Source organism: Peromyscus eremicus, chromosome 1 (assembly GCF_949786415.1).
Source record: "Peromyscus eremicus chromosome 1, PerEre_H2_v1, whole genome shotgun sequence".
Taxonomy (NCBI): Eukaryota; Metazoa; Chordata; class Mammalia; order Rodentia; family Cricetidae; genus Peromyscus; species Peromyscus eremicus.
In genome coordinates this window covers 192,281,269-192,299,260 of record NC_081416.1, presented here as the reverse complement: position 1 = coordinate 192,299,260, position 17,992 = coordinate 192,281,269, and the positions used below count along the sequence as shown (strand labels likewise).

The 17,992-nt window shown below is 38.8% G+C and overlaps 1 protein-coding gene across 1 annotated transcript; it reads right to left on the bottom strand.

The window, feature by feature from the left end:
* Window positions 1–458: 458 nt before the first annotated feature.
* Window positions 459–16,961, bottom strand: Znf615 (zinc finger protein 615). Its single transcript, XM_059244876.1, has 5 exons — window positions 16,792–16,961; window positions 12,461–12,618; window positions 10,763–10,889; window positions 10,038–10,130; window positions 459–4,438 (listed from the first exon to the last, which is right to left on the bottom strand). The coding sequence occupies exons 2-5, from the start codon at window positions 12,473–12,475 to the stop codon at window positions 2,559–2,561; spliced, it is 2,115 nt and encodes a 704-aa protein (XP_059100859.1). The 5' UTR covers window positions 12,476–12,618; window positions 16,792–16,961; the 3' UTR covers window positions 459–2,558.
* Window positions 16,962–17,992: the final 1,031 nt, after the last annotated feature.

Below are 17,992 nucleotides of genomic sequence, written 5' to 3'. Positions count from 1 at the left end.
AAATTATCCATAATAAAGACGTTCCCAATTTAAGATGATGTGATTGTTATTTCTTAAGACATAAAGGGTTGCTACATTCCCACTTTTTTTTTTTTTTTTGGTCATACTTTCTTGTCTTTGTTCTCTCTGATGATCTATTAAGCAAAACCTTCTAATTTCTGGTAAACAAGGTTTATGGATAGTATAATGTTTTTTGATGCAATTGCCTTGAATAAAATCTCAGCACTGTGGATACTCTGCATCCTTAAAGCTTCTCAAATGCTATAAGGGTTCCCAGCCTTCTGATCTAAAAGTTTGCATTCCTGAAATTGAGTTCTCTTTCATGTACTAAGCTCCCCTATCCACAGCATTTTTGTTGTTTTGTTTTGTTTTTGTTTTGTCTTTTTTCATGTGTATGGTTGATTTTGGTGTCTTTCTGTTTGAGTTTGTGGGTTTTTTGAGAGAGAGAGAGAGAGAGAGAGAGAGAGAGAGAGAGAGAGAGAGAGAGAGAGAGATCATGAAGTTGAGAGCAGGACTTGAGGGAGAAAAATATATGAACAAAGTATACTGTGTGAATAATTTAGAATTCAATAATAATAATAATAATAATAATAATAATAATAATAATAATCAACAACTAAGTTTGAAACCTGTAATAATGGAAGCAGTGGACTGGAAGCAGTGGACTGTGTCTTCTAAGAAAGAACTTGTGATCCTCTTGGCTCAACCTCTCAAGTAGGAGGGATTAAAGGCTTGTACCACTAGGCATGGTTCAAAAGAAAAATACATCTTTTTATCTTTTCTGGGAGAAAGTAATACTATACTTCAGACAAGAAATATTTATATAACACAAAAATCACAACCAATATGAGAATAAAAAGTGGTAAGTTGGACTTCATAATTGACATATTTCTTACAAGAAAAAAATAAGCCATATGCAGGGAAAATATCTACAAATCACTGTTCAACAACTTGTCTATTCAGCATATGCAAAGTACACTGTAAATCCTATACTAAGACGTACATATTCCAATTGAGAAATGGACAGATTGGAGTAAAGCAATTTGTGGAAAGTAGTTAGGCAGCAAACAAGCACTATCACACACATAGTATACTGATGGTAGTGAGTGAGTGCAAGACTGCATCAACTGGGATTTTCATGCATTGCTGTTGGGTAATGGAAATAGAACACATACTGGGGGAAAAGCTGCCAGTTTCACATAAAATTAAGCATACACTTACCACAGCCCACTAAACACACTCTTTGATAATTAGCTTTGAAAACAATGAGCCTGCACAGAGGCTTTGAATCAAGAAAATTCATAACATTTTTATTGGTTGTAGTGAAAAACATGAAATGCTAATGTCCTTCAGTAATTTACTTACAAATTGTGTAATAATTTCCCTTTCCCATATCTGAAAATGAACTATGATTACATATGCTCACTTTCTGAGAATTTGGGAACTTACTTTCATAAAACTCCGAGTCTAAATTTATCTCAGAAAAGGAATTTATTTCAAAATTGTTTATTCTGATTGCCTAAACTTGATGCTAGCCACACACTGGTAAATAGGTCCCAGTATGTCACATCATTTTTAAATATTTTAAGCATTTTGGAATAAATTAGAAACAAAGATATACAAGTTAGTAAAATGATACATGCAAAGACCTCACTACACTGCAAATTTTCAAACTTACATCTCTGGTAGAAGAAACTGTTAACTTAAAATTTTACCAAATTAAAGACAAGGCAATCAAAAAGTCAAACAAGGTATCCTGCTCCTAAATGCACATTAGGTATATATTTAATTTTTTTTTGTGTGTTTGTGAGTGTGTGTGTGTGCCCCTGGAGGCCAGAAGAGCATATCAGATCTTCTGAATCTTGAGTTTCAGGCGGTTATGAGCCTCCTGATGGGGAGGGGGGCACTAAACTTGGATTCACTGTAAGAACAGCAAGTGCTCTAAACCACTAAGCCATCTCTCTGCTCCATTATAGCCTAAAGATACATTACTTGTCATTTTTCTCAAGGCATCATTCCTTCATTAATATCTCCAATATTTTTCCTATGTCATCTACATTAAATATGTTCATAAATGATGTTTCTTGTTGTTTTCAGCTACTAGGGATTGATTTATGACTTCTCCTACACACTGGCTAAATGCTTTACCACTAAAGGAGGTGATCCTAAGTACTGATGCAATATATGCCCTGCTACAGGAAAGGATTGCTTTAGTGTGAATTCTAAATCAATGGAGACATTAATTTACAAGCTAATACTTTCTTAAAATTATATTTTTGTCAATTGGCAGTTGTTCCAAATGTATGATTATTTGACAGTGCCGTTCTTACTACTGAAGGCTTTTCTAGTCTGTCACATTCATGTGTATTTTTCAACATATATTTTTTAAGATATATAATTTTTTGAAACTGCCCCTCAATACTATCTACATCAGTCATTGTATTATTCCTTTGACAGAAAAAATAGATCATTTATCTGTAAATACACCAATATAAATTCTACACACATGTTTTTTGTAGATACTAATACTCAAGGACAAATAACAAGAGGATTGTTGACTAACTATGAATTCTCTTGTGCTTAACAAGGGTTGATAAGTGGGCAAAGGCTTTCCCACAATCACTACATCCATAAGGCCTCTCTCCTGTATGTTTTCTTTGATGAACATTGAGCCAAGACTTTGTAGTGAAGGCTTTCCCACACTCATTGCACTCATACGGTTTCTCTCCTGTGTGAATTCTCTGATGGGTAATGAGATCATTTTTGCGCAAGAAGCATTTTCCACATTCAGAACATGCAAAGGAAGTCTTCCCTGAGTGAAATCTCTGATGTACTATGAGCGGTGTCTTTTTCTCAAAGACTTTACCACATTCATTACATTTGTATGGCTTCTCCCCAATATGAGTTTGCTGATGTATACTTAGTGTACTTTTCATTGTGAAGCCCTTCCCACATTCATTGCAAATGTATGGCTTTTCACCATTATGAGCTCGCTGATGTGCAATGAGCATTTTTTTTTCACTTAACCCTTTACCACATTCACTACATACATAGGGTTTCTCTCCTGTGTGAGTACGTTGATGCACATTGAGTTGACTCTTCTCAGGAAAGCCCTTTTCACATTTGTTGCATTTATATGGTTTTTCTCCTGTATGGGTCCGTTGATGTATTATCAGCCGTATCTTTGTTGGGAATCCTTTTCCACATTCATTGCAGACATAAGGTTTCTCTCCTGTGTGAGTTCGCTGATGGACAATGAGGCGGTTCTTTAAAGCAAAGCCTTTTCCACACTCACTGCATATATATGGTTTATCTCCAGTATGAGTTTGCTGATGTATCACAAGTTGTACCTTTGTTGGAAAGCCTTTTCCACATTCATTGCATACATAGGGTTTTTCTCCTGTGTGAATTCGCTGATGTACAACTAGGTGGCTTTTCAAGGCAAAGCTTTTTCCACACTCATTGCATGTGTATGGTTTCTCCCCAGTGTGAGTTCGCTGATGGGCAATTAGATCACTCTTCATGATAAACTTTTTTTGACAATAAGTACATATAAATGGTTTCTCTTCAGAATGTATTCGCTGATGTGTAATAAGACTATTCTTTAATGTGAAGCCTTTCCCACACTTACTGCATATGAAGGGTTTCTCACCAGTATGAGTTCTATGATGTCCAAGAAGACGTCTCTTCTCAATAAAGCCTTTTCCACATTCACTGCATACATAAGGTTTCTCTATTCTGTGAGTTTTCTGATGTGCCACAAGACTAAACTTCGTAGAGAAGGCTTTGCCACATTCATTGCATATATGCAATTTCTCTCCTGTATGAGTCAGCTGATGAGTATTAAGACTGTTCTTCAGTGTGAAGCCTTTCCCACATTTACTGCATATAAAGGGTTTCTCCCCAGTATGAATTCGATGATGAGCAACAAGACGCCTCTTCTCAATAAAGCCTTTTCCACATTCGCTACATATATAGGGTTTCTCTCCGGTATGAGTTTTCTGATGTGCAGTGAGACTGGACTTTGTAGAGAAGGCCTTCCCACATACATCACATCCATGGGGTTTCTCTCCTGTGTGAGTTCGTTGATGATAAATGAGTAGATATTTTCTAGAGAAAGCCTTTTCGCATTCAGTACATATATAATGCTTCTCTCCTGTAAGATTTTTCTGATGTACATTAAGGGATTGGTCATTTCCACTTAGCTCAGCAGAGTTCTTTACATCACAGTTTCTGCTCTGGTTTTCAAAACTTAAATTTGAGTTCAAAGATTTTTCACAGAAGTCAAACCCACTGCAGTTTTGCTTTAATGGTGAATGATCTTTGCTCTGATTAAAAATATTTCTGAAATTTCTATGTTTGTAGCACTGTTCAATGCTTTTGTGAATGGTTCTATCTTTCAAGTGATGTTGCAGAGGATCACCAACTTCTCTGATTTCTAGGAAAGAAGAGAGTAGCATATAATTTCACCATCTTCCTTTAAAACAAGACTGTTTAAGAAATGCTTTGGTAAGCTGGAGAGATGGTTTAGAGGTTTGAAAACACATATAGCTCTTCCAGAGAATCTGAGTTCAGTCCCAAGCACCCAGGTCAAGAGGCTCACAACCATCTTTAACTGCAGCTTCAGGGGAACAGATACTATTTTCTGGCCTATTTGAGGACCTGCACTCATGAGCATATACCCACATACACACACACACACACACACACACACACACACAAATTAAAAAAAAAAAGAAATCTCAATAAGTGGCTTTTTAATGACAACTTTCTATTAATAAAAGAAACTGTGTTTGACTGTGTTTGTGTGTGTGTGTGTGTGTGTGTGTGTGTGTGTGTATTTAGCTCTTGCACATTGGTAAAAGAATCATTTAAATATATAGAAAGATAAAAGAATTGATATACTTTTTAAAAACAACATATATAGATTCAGCTATTTTTTAAATTTTTTAAAAATAGACAGATAGTCAAACACAATTATGATATGTGAGGCAGGAAATCTCAGAACTTCACAGGACTTCAGATAATAAAACTCAGGGACTAGAAATGTGCTTCAGTGGTGAGATACCTGCTACAAAATGAATGATCCCAGATCCTAGTCTCCCCATAGACAAAAAAAAAAAAAGAAAGAAAGAAAGGAAACAAAGTACTACATAAGATTACGTTCAGAAACAAACAGAAAAGGGGAAAGGTGGCAGCATAGGCACAAGACCTATGTCATTCCAACACGCTGCATTTAGAATATGTTATTCCAACTGAAATGAACCAAGTGCTGTAGACGGATTTCTAAATGGTCTTATTAAATAAAAATAATTAAAAAAAAAAAACACGGAGCCAAATATAGCGGTGAAAGCCTTAGAAAGATCGTGGAAATAGGGAGAGCCACCAGCCAACCTTACCTCACCAACTCTGCAGCTTCCAAATGGGAGTGCTTCCTGTCTACCCAAGCCTTTTTATGCCTTGCTTTTCTGCCCTCTCATTGGCTCTTAGCCCAGCTACCTCACTTCCTTGTCACTGCCTGTCTATACAGACCTCCAGGTCTCTATGATTGGTACTGGGATTAAAAGCATATGTCACCACACTTGGCTCTGTTCCCTAGTATGGTCTTGAACACACAGAGACCTTGCCTGCTAAGTGATCAGATTAAGGGCGTGTGCTGCCTGACTTTGTTTACTTAAAATGGCTGGCCTTTTCCACTTGATCTCCAGGCAAGCTTTATCTATCAAAGCACAAATCAAATATCACCACATTTCAGCACAAACAAATATCACCACAAAGTGCTACTGTGATCAGGTGCATACCTGGAGACCCAGGCAGATGAAACAACTTAGCATGACAAGTAAAAAATGTGAGGCTGCAAAGAATTTAAATGTTTTCATGACAAAGAAAAAGAAAGTACAGATCTAAATTGTGAGTGTGTGTGTGTGTGTGTGTGTGTGTGTGTGTGTGTGTGTTTCTGTGGGTTGGGGTTTTGGGAAGTGATAATGATGGTCCCCAGTGACATGAAAATGCTAAACAAGTGCTTTCACTATTGACCCCTCAGTCTCAAATTGAGATGAAAAATTCTATAGTCAAATCTGAAACTAATAGCTGACATGGATCAATCTCTCCTACATTATTATAAGAAGGTCCAAGGTACACAATCAAGTACTGACTCACTGGTTATTCATCTTGGTTATTCTATTCCTACACATTCCAAATAAACAGTTACTTTTGACTGGATACTGGAAGATAAATTCAAGAATCTCTAGTTATTTGCTTGATATGTCTTTCTCCATCAAAGGCCTTTGGATATACAAAATCTTTATTTGCAGTAGAGCTGTGTATATGCCAGAAGGTTTGTTCTACAATGTGACACTTTTACTATGAGGGGTGTATCAGTTATTTTTCTGTGGCTGTGATAAAATACCATCACCAAAACCAACTCATAAAAAAATATTTAATTTTCCCTACAGTTCCAAAAGCCAAGGCAGGAAGGTATTGCAGGAGTACGATAAGAAATGACATCTCAATGTCATACCATAAGCAGAGAGAGTAAAGTGGAGCAAGGCTATAAACCTTCAAGGCCTGAACCCACTGACATAGATTTTCCAACAAGGTTTGACCACCTGAAGGTTCCATAACCTTCCCACGCATTGCCACCAAATTCATGTGCCTATGGTGACAATTCTCCTTCAAACCACTGCGGGAGGATTAGAGACATCCTGTTTTGGAGAGCTTCCCATGCTGGCAACACTCCAGATGCATTGTCAAAAATTATTGCAGGTTGAGGGGCATAGTGTTGTACACCTCAGCACCTGGGAGGCAGAAGCAGGTTCATCCCTGTGAGTTTTAGGCTGTTCTGAACTACCAAACAAGTCCCACGCCAATGAGCGCCATACAGTAAGACTTTTTCTCAAAGCAAATGGAAAGACTGCTACTGGCCTTATTCTGCATTATTTGTGCAACTAGGTTAATAAAAAAATAACTGAGAGCTTTTACCAAAATTCTCTTAAATATTTAATATGCACCATCCCATACTGAGGTTATTTCAATTTGATTTTTGTCATTGTTGCCACTATTCCTTACAGTACTGTATTGAGGACTCAGCCCAGACAGGACCTTATACATCCTAAGCAAGTGCTCTGTGACTGACAGGACAACGTGGGTAGACATTAGTTTTATTCCTAATGATTTTGATTTGCACCAATTTATGGCCATAAATTGTAACCATGAATAAAAGAGCTTCCTTCTCCTCCTCACTAATGTCTATTTTCTTCAGAAAATTATCTTATTATGTCATTTGTGTCTACGCAGGCACAAATGCACATGTACCATAATAAACCAATTTTAATTAAAAATATAAGGCTAAAGAAAAAGGAAAAATTCATGTTCAAAGTAGTGATATACCATTCCTCTACTGAAAACTCCCCATCTCTTTCCAAATTTACTTGGAATAAAAACAGGCCTTGAATATGCAACCTTTCTTTTGTGCATTATGTTGTTTAAATATATCATTATATGACAAGTTTTAAGGCAATATATTGAGGCAACAATGCTTATGGAACACAGTAACCTGTGTATGTGAGAAAAAAACAAGACTTTCATGAAAAAGATAGTGCCATACTACAGATATCGTTGATAAAAAGCCAACAATCTCATGACAGGGAAACAATGACCTGGGAAAGGTGCCACCAGAATACAATTGGAAAACACTGAATCACCTGAAACTGCAACTAAAGAAACTTCCATTAATCATAGAATCAAAAGGAAAAAAAGGGGGTGGGGGACTGAAAAGGTTGCTCCATGCTTAAGAACACTTGTACCATTTATAGAGGACCTGGTTTCAGGTCTCAGAACGCACATGGCAGCTAACCACCACCTGTAAATTCATTCCCAAGGGATCTCATATCTTCTTCCATGTCTTGCAGGCGCCAGACAATTACATGGTGCACATATATACATGTAGGCAAAACACTCATACACAGAAAATAAAAACCAGTTAAAAAAAAAAAAGCTCGTTGAAAATATGTATTTTTTGTGCACTGAAAATGTTTCACAATTATGTACAATTTAGTGATAATTATACAAGTAGGTTATCATACTAGAAACAGTCAAATGAACTGTATGTGTTAAATGAGTGACTCATATGTCATATGGACTGTACCTAAAGAACGTCGTGAAAAGAAAATTGATTTGCAAAAAAAGAAAGAAAGAAACTTTTAATGAAGTGAGGAGAGAAGCAACATCTAAGACAAACCATAAAAATGTTGAAAATTAGCAAAATTATGAAGAAAGTAAATTTTGGCAGAAGTGTAACTTCTGACCTGCTTTATACTGGAAATGCAAGAGATCATCAATCTTCCCTAATTAACAGAAAAAATGTAGAGAACTTTAAAAAGTGAGTTCAGAACAGATTACAGTGGTGCACTCCTGTAATCCCTGCACTGTTGACTCCAAAAAACTGAGTTTGACAGTGGGCGATGGTGGCGCATGCCTTTAATCCCAGCACTCGGGAGGCAGAGCCAGGTGGAGCTCTGTGAGTTCAAGGCCAGCCTGGTCTCCAAAGCGAGTTCCAGGAAAGGCGCAAAGCTACACAGAGAAACCTTGTCTCAAAAAAAAAAAAGAAAAGAAAAAAGCAACTGAGTTTGAGGCAAGCCTGAGTTACACAGGGACCTTGTCAAACAAACAAACAAACAAACAATCAGACAAACAAACAAAAAGAGATGAAGAAAGCTCAGTATATAAGGCATATTCAAGGTAATTTCAGAGCAGATAAGTTTTAAGATGTATAGTACTAGAACATAAATTTAAACAGGGATACTCAAAGCAGGTGTGGGAAATACCTAAGGTAATGTCACCCTGCTCTGACTCCATTTTGTGTTGGCTTAGATAGCTCTCAGCCTTCTAGACCCTCCCCACAACAGTCACTTACCTTTGCAACACATTTGAAATCTACATTGCTTTGACCCTGGTCCTGGTGTATTAGCCAAAATAACTGACAAGTTATATCTAAAATAACTACTATGCTCTGCCAGGAACGAACATTTCAAGATTACTATGACCCTCATCTAACTTTGATGTATCTTTGTGGTTTCTGCCTTTAAAACCTCCGTCTCCCTGAATGTGGGCACGAAGAGACTTTTTAGAGACTCAAGCCAGCTCTTGTTCTGGCCATCCACGAAAAGGACTTAAAACTGTTAACTGGCTTAATCAGCATGGTTGTCCACAACTACCTCATTTGGATCATTACTAGGTGGCACGTTAAGTAGTTCCAATTACTCTTGAGGCTGAGGTGGGAAGATTCCCTAAGTCCATGAGTTCAAGACCAGCCTGGCTACATAGTGAGATCTCCTCATGTCAAAAGACATACATAAAACAAGGCTAATCAAAAGTATTTTCCTTGGTGAAAAGATGATTCTCATTCTTTATGTACAAAATTAGAAGTTATGAGACAGCTGCCCAAATAATGAATAAAATACACAGAAGAAAAGTATAAATTGGATTTTAAGGAAGATGTCAACTAGGAAGTGTTTTCCAGAGAACAGGAAGAGGCTAACTGGGAGAACGAAGAGAAAATGGAGGAGATTCTTAAGAGTTGATAGAAATGGGGGGGAGAGGGGGAGGAGGAGGAAAAGCATAGATTCTCAGCTTAAAAGGAGCTGGCAAGATGGTTCCATGGGTACAGTGGTTGCTTTTCTGTTGTGGTGGTAAAATACCACGGCCTGAAACGACTTATAAGAAGAAAGTTTATTTGGGATTAAGGTTGAGAGGCATAGGAATCCATGATAACAGGAAAGCATGGTAGCAAGCAATAAGCATAATGGCCAGAGCAGGACACTAAGAGTTCACATCCTCAAACAGAAGCTTTAAGCTCTCAAAGCCTGACCCCAGTGACATAGTTCCCCCGGCAGTATTTTCCCCAACAGTGACTATGTTTGGGATATCTATGTTCTGTGTCCTCAGACCAGCACAGAGGCTGGTTCTGTGTCTTCAGATCACACATAGTTATTGCCCCACAGTGTATGCAGAAAATGATTCTGCTGGCTCTCACTCACCTGGACAGATTAGATTGTGGATTTCATCTTCTATTGTCCATGGTACTCCTGGGTCTAATTGGGAGCACACATCTGATTTTCTGGCTAGATACCCTGTTCATGGAAAATGACAGAAGACTATGATGAATCAAAATGGGTTTGTATTGTGGTTCGAATCTGAAATACCCTACATTGTCTCATGATTTGAATACTGGATCCTGGGCTGATTGTAGTGTGTGGGAAGGGTGGATAAAACTTGTAGGAGGTAGAACTTCAGTGAAGAAAGTGGGCCACTGGAGGGTATCATTGAGGCTTTATAATCTGTCACCACTTCCTGTGTGGCCTTTTCATCCTGAGTGTGGATGTAAGGTGAGTAAGGTGACCAGGTATCTTCCAAATCCTATCTAATCCCTTCACTGCCTGCTGCCATGCTTTCCTCACTAAAATGGACTGCAACTCTCTGGAATTGAAAGCCAAAATAAACTTTCTCCTGTATGTTGTTTTTAATCACTGAAAGAGAAAAAGAAATAACACAGCTTGGGTATGTCAAAAATACATGTTATGTTTTAGAGATTAAACAGAATTCCCAACCATAACTTCAGACTTCTCTTGCACAAGAGTAGAGTGTGTCCTCCGTCATGGGTATAAAAAGATCTGAAAATCTACAACTTGAGAGTTTAAAAGTTGAGAATAGGAAAAGCTATTGACTGGGTATCCTCCAAATACCACAGGATAGCCATCCTCACCCATTGACACCAGGCTCTTGCAGGTCTCCAGCATCACATCCCAGTACAGGTCCTTCTGAGCATGGCTCAGAAGCTGCCATTCCTCCCAGGAGAATACCACGGCCACATCGTCCAAGGTCAGGGATTCCTGTAACAACACCACCCTCTTAATGAAGGGATATTCCTTCGGTGATGTGGGAAGAATTTAAAGGAAGATACGTGGTTGTTCTCTAAATAGAGAAGAAGAATCTTAATAATGTATTCTCAAATGATATGGACACTTATTCAACAAAGTTGAAACTTCATAAAAGTTTCTGTAATAACTGCCATGACATCTCTTACCAATGTAGGAACATCTGCTCTATGTGTGTACATGTACACATGTGAACACCTATTTGCCAATACCAAAGTGTATGGTGCTTCTAAGTCGATGAATAATGAAGATTTTTTGGAGTGCTTACTTTTGGTTTGGTTTGGTTTGATTTTTATAGTGCTAGGGTTTTTCAGTGAATCCCAAACAATTCAGACACTCTTTTGTTTTATTTTTGATGGTTACTTTCTATTGTTGTTGTTGGTTGGTTTGGTTTGGTGATCTCATTATGTAGCCCAGGCTGGCTTTGAACTCCCAATCCTTACAACTCAGTCTCTAGAGTATTGGGAATACAGGTATATACCACAACTTAGCTGCTGAATGATACGGATTTTTAAAGTGTACCATGATCTTCTGTGCCAATAGTAGCAACACAGGACAGTGCATACTCCATCACTAATATATTACAACAAAAGGAACTAAAGGCATAAAGCAAACAGTACTACATGATTAAGCAAAACTTATTCTTAAAAGTACATGACACATGTACATAATCATAAACATATGTGTATATGTACAAAATTAAACAAGTCATAATAAAGAAATAACTATAGGAAAATTGTCTTTGCCTTCATGAGAAGACTGACATCATAAACACCCAAAGCACTTACCCAAAGAGCCATGAAAGACCTACGTGAGCCTCAAAACCAGGTGCCACGAAATATTAACAGCTCTTGAGGAGGTAGCCGCTCTGTCACGGGTCATGTAACTACTCATGATTCTTTTTCATGGCTGTCACAGACATCAGATTTAAACTGACAACTAGTGGAACCCGGAGACCTGAAGAGTTAGAGATTGTTGTAGAATGTTCTTCTCTGAGCATTACCTGTGATTGTTACTATCACAAAATTGGAGCAGGATTGGTGATATGCAGGAGAGCCTCACAAGAGAGTGAATGGTTAACAGAAGTGGCGGGGGGTCTCCATATGTGTAGCTTGTGAGAGGTTGTTACCCATGCTTTGGGTGGGGCTTTTATGTGCTTTTAGGTCACCCACAATGCTCACAAATAACCCCTTATACACGTTCCCATACATAAGCCTGACAAGCTCATTGGTTCATCCCATAGGACTGAATGGAATGTTATCTTTGGTTAGTCACTGGTACCTATCTTGGATGAACTGATAATTGTCTATATTCTTCAGGAAAAGTAATGCAACCCATATCACATCCAACATGAACCTCATAGTCTGGATTCCTATGAACATTATATCCCTGATCCTACTTAGCTCAGATTTCTCTAGATAGGACTACTTACAATTTGTATTTTTATGTTTTCCTAAATGGATTTTGATATGCCTCTACAAATCTTGTGAAGAATAAAGAAAAGAATAAGATAAGCCTCAAGTCACCTGGGCCTGCATCATTTTCTTTTGACTTTAGAAGTTAGCCATTGACTGGAGAGCTGTGCCTTTGTCGCTTCTGGATCAGCATAAACTAGCCAAGTGTATCCGAAGAATCTCCTCGTCTTTGCTTCACTTGATTTCTCTTGTTCCTGGTCATATGGCACCTGTGGGATATAGAACAAATTACCTTGAGCAGAACATTCTCATCATGTCTGGATGATATCATGTTGCTACACATTTACCTTAAATTAAGCATTAAAAATCTACTTAGTGCTCCAAAGGTTCTGACATATGGCTTAATAAACCATCAATCCTGAACAAGTTCCTTCCTCCTCTAAAATGTCAGTAGTGAGACTATAATATATGATAGACACTCATGTATGAAAATGGATACGAGAAAGAAACAGTACATGCTTCCCCAGTTGAAGGGTGATGCTTAGGCTTATCAATTTTGAGAAAGAGAATATACCAAATGTACATTCTTTAAAGAGTTTATTATTTTACTTCTTCAAGTCTTCCTAGAATCTGGGGAGATAGCTCAAGGGGAAAACTGCTTGTCCTGCCAGCATGGGACTCACGTTTGAATCCCATAAACTCATGTAGTGAGTGTCTGTAGTCACAGCGCTCCTATAGCAAGAAGGGAGGGGAAAAGAAAAGAGGAAAATCAGGGAAGAAGCCTGTAGTCCAGCTAACCCGTTCAATCAGCAGGACAACGAAGAGTCCCTGTCTCAAGCAGCACATGAGAATGAACACACATGAACAGGAACACATATACACAACCCATTTAAAAGTTTGCTTATTCTATTTTTACATTCTAAGACTCATGAGTAATTTTAGATCATAAGGAGCAAAGAAATACCATCATATTTAGTTTCTCATTACCATCTACATACTGATAAACTGTAAAGCATATATATATGTATATATATATATAAAATTTATAAATAACATGCTGTAAAAATAACTTTAAGGAATCTAACTCAATAAAGACATGTGTGGGTGGCTGGGGGGAGAACCAGAGAGAATTCTTTATCAATAAACCTCTAAGAAAATGTTTTCCTTTAGCAACGGGAAAGGGCCTCAGATGTAAGCAGAGAAGAAAGAAATAAAAAAGAACAAAATTGGCAAGAAGTTAAATCAAAAATAGTCATAATTGGGCACTGTACTGTAGCATGAATCTTAAAGGTACTTATTAATAAAATCAAACCTGAGGCCAGTTATTGGGGTGAATGCTGGAAAATCAGAGAAGCAGAACAAGCCACAGCCACCTCACCTTGCCAGTTCCTCAGCTGATCCTGTTTCCTCAGACTGGCTGCCTGAATCCTCATCCAGAATGACTCTCAGCTGAACTGCTGCTCAAAAGCCTGAAAGCTTAACCAGCCAAATGCTTCTAGTTCCTGGTCCTCACGCCTTATATATCTTTCTGCTTTCTGCCATCACTCCCTGGGATTAAAGGCTCACTTTTTGTGATTAAAGGCATGTGTCACCATGCCTGGCTGTTTCCAATGTGGCCTTGAACTCACAGAGATCCAGAGGGATTTCTGACTCTGGAATGCTAGAATTAAAGGCGTGTGCTACCACTGCCTAACCTCTATGTTTAACACTGTGGCTGTCCTATTCTCTGACCCCAGATAAGTTTACTAGTGTGGACAATACTTTGGGGAACACAAATACCACCACACTGTACTTTGCTTCTCTGTTATATGATAAAACATTGACCAAAAACAACTTGGGAAAGGAAAGGGTTCAGTTTACCTTCTATATAGCCCATTATCAAGGGAAGCCAGGGTAAGAACTCTTGGCAGGAGCTTGGATCAGAAACCTGAGGAATGCTGCTTACTGGCTTGCTCAGCTACCATTCTTACATTTATATAGCCCAGGCCCACCTGCCCAGGATGGCATACCCACAGTTAGCTCAGCCCTTCTACATCAACTAGCACTTTAGAAAATGTCCCACAGACATGACCACAGGTCCATTCAGTGGAGATGATTTTCCAACAGAGGTTCCATCTTCCCAAATAAGTCAATTTGAAGCTCACTGTGACACTTAAGTTACGATATCTCAGAGGTTTTATTATGCAAAGAGTAAAATATACAGTAATAACATATTAATGGAGGAGGATGGTGCATGAAATAGTATACTAATGGAGCTGGAGGGATGGCTAGGTGTTTAAGAAGACATGTGTTCAGTTCCCAGCACCCACATGGCAGCTAACAACAACCATCTGTAATTCCAGTTACAGGGCATCTGACACCCTCTTCTGGCCTGCACAGGCATCAAGCACTGAGGTACACAAACATATATGTAAGCAAAACATCTATACACATAAAGAATGTACTAAGGCATCTACATAGTGACAGAAGAGTATAAAAATACAAATCATCATAACAAGGGCAAATTTATCTATTATTAGTAATCTCTGGTATAAGCAATAACATTAACATTTTTTGAGAATTTCATATGTTGATAAATGATTAAAATATGTGTGTGTGTGTGTGTGTGTGTGTGTGTGTGTGTGTGTGTTCAAAAAGGTTCATGGTTTCTGGGGCAGATGGTCAACTCTACTATTGTAGTTCAAAAACAACTATATATATACCAGTATTTTACTTCATATCCATAAACTGAGTAGCGGGAGGCTGAGAGGCAGGAGGATCACAAGTTTGAGGCCAGTTTAGACTATATGTTGAAAAAAAATCTATCTCAGGTAAGGGAACATGGGAGAGAAAGAAGGAAGGGAGAGAGGCAGAGAAGTGAGGCACAGTGAGGAGGAGCGAAGAAAGAGAAAGTTGCATACCTAACCACCATACAGTATATACAGGTAGAGAGTCAGTCAAAGAATAAAAGACTTGGGGGTAGTTAGATCAGTGGGATAAGGCCACTTGCCACCAAGCTTGATGACGTAAGTTCAGTCTCCAAGACACACATATTGGAAGCAGAGAACGAATCACAAAAAATGCCCTCTGACCTTTGCAAGTGGTCCTGGGCACATATACACATTTTAAAGATCATTTAACTTTATAAAAGAGTAGAACATTTCTTGGGAATTAATTAACATTCTATTGAAAAAAGCCAATACAGTTATCCAGCAATAGAAGTATATGAGATAGGGGACAAGAGGGGAATTTGAAGAGGGGAGCAGTGGATGGTCAGTATCTATTGTATAACAGTATGTAACTTTTAAAGAATAAAGGATGCTATTTTAAGAAACAGGTTTCCCTGCTGGCCGAGTGGCACACAGCTTTAATCCCAGCACTTGGGAGGCAGAAACAGGCAGATCTCTTTGAGTTCGAGGCCAGCCTGGTCTACAGAGCGAGATCCAAGACAGGCACCAAAACTACACAAAATCTCACAAAAACAAAACAAAAAGAAAAGGAAGGAAGGAAGGAAGGAAGGAAGGAAGGAAGGAAGGAAGGAAGGAAGGGAGGGAGGGAGGGAGGGAGGGGTTTCCTTAATAACTTAAAAGTTCATTTCTAAGAACTGCTCAAAGTGAAATAGTGGCCATAGTGTGCTATCCACTGGGATTGGAAAATAACGCATCAGGATAAAAGTAAATGTTTTACGCTGAAGCTGAAAAGCAAAACTACTGCTGAGGTAGGTAAATACATGGTAAAATGTTTATAAACACTTATCTCTAAATACACATTCTAGGTCTCTCCATGTGCATACAATACAGGGAGTATAAATTCACTCATGTCACCAGTTCAAACATTAAAAAAAAATTGCACTTATTTCATGAAATAAACTGGGAAAGGAAATTATTTTTACAAAACTCATCTAAACTATGACTGCTGGTGATATAACACAAGTTTAATTGAAGTATTCTAAAACATGACAAAGGTTACTAAGCAACAGAATGTACCAGCACAGAGATTACTTGTATCTTTGTTTCAGAAAACAAAGGAACAAGATGTGGTGGGGGGAAGCCTTTAATCCCAGCACTCAGGGAGCTCTATGCCAATTTGGTTTATAGGGCTAATTCCAAGACTTGATACTCCACAGTTGCCACCCACATGCACTCCAGCACCAGACCCCAGCTCCACAGAAATGGATTCCAAAGCCTGCACCAGACACAGCTGTACAACCTTCAAAACAGTTCCTTTGAAGCTTAAACAGAAGACAAAGCCCGAACCCTGTATCACCTTGGCCGACATTCACCAGCTCTCAATCTCTAGATCCTACATAGGGAGAAGCCTAGATGCCAAAATTGAGCTCAGCATTCAGTGCTTGGTCTCCAGAGACCTTAAACTACAGTCCCTACATGCATAAGGACTAATGCCAAAGGTACCTCATTACGGATTCCTCAGAACTCCCAACAAAAGAGCATCATCTCAAATACCTTTGCACGGAATTGCACTCGCATAACAAAAGAGCACTCTGGCCACTCTGCCACTCCAGTAAGCTCCGCCACTCCTGTGCAGTCGAAGAGCAGGTCATATAGACTGGTTTTACAGAATAAAACGGCAGGTTACCAATACTTGCAGAACGACCCTCTCTGGTGGCCTCAATGCCCACCCACCCCCGTATGATACGGTGGCCGAGGAGGGCTATAAAGTTTCCAGCGTTTGCAAAGATGAAAGATGGCTGCGCCCTGCTTGTATCTGTCTTTGTGCATCTGACGTATGGAGAGAGAGAAGTCTTACCGAGAGAGTGTCTCAGGACCACTAGGAAAATGACAGTCACGTCAATGTATGATAAAAATGTGTGTCAGCTCGGGCATCACCAAACACAAACGACTTAACGTAAACTCCTTGAGAAAGTGGAGTCGGAAAGAAGACGTCTGACAAGGCCACGGCGGCGCCATATTACGGGAAGCTGAAGTGTCGGTACTGGACAGAATGTGCATCCGGAGAAAGGATCTCCTGAAAGATTCTGTGTAGTAAGTAGCTTGAAGCAACTTGTGAAAACAGAGTAGAACGCTTCTTGCAGACGTTCTGAGCACACACTTTAGGTTCAAACACGTAGATGGCTTTCACTTCTCAAGGGCATCTGACGCCCTCTTCTGACCATTGCAAGTTCCTACACCAATGTGGTGCAAATTCATGCATTAAGGCGCGCGCGCGCGCGCGCACACACACACACACACACACACACATACACACACACACACACACAAATTCATTGTATATATTATATAAATTGTATAAATATAATTCAAGCTATATATGAATTATATTATATAAATATAATTCAAGTCCTTTTTTGCTCTGTTTTCACAAGTTGCTTCAAACTACTCACCACACATTTTCCACTTTGCAGGAGCGTGTGTGTGTGTGTGTGTGTGTGTGTGTGTGTGTGTGTGTGTGTGTGTGTGTGTGTGTGTGTGTGTGTGTGTACATATATGAGATATATATATATATATATATAATTCTTATACAACAATAAAGATAAGGAAAATTTATATGATGCTAAACTTATAAAAGGGAGGGGGCATTGTTTCTGGGTACCTTTGGCCTCATGGGAATTCCTAAGTCTATTCATGGGCAAAGCACAATCTCATTTCCACTATCAGGGTAGTTAGATTGCAGTGGAAATCAGGG

Coding starts and splice junctions, on each gene's coding strand:
- Znf615 (XM_059244876.1), bottom strand. Junction 10,131..10,762: donor CAAGAGCCTGGTGTCAATGG/GTGAGGATGGCT, acceptor TTCCATGAACAG/GGTATCTAGCCAGAAAATCA. Junction 4,439..10,037: donor CCACAATCTAATCTGTCCAG/GTGAGTGAGAGC, acceptor CTTCTTTCCTAG/AAATCAGAGAAGTTGGTGAT.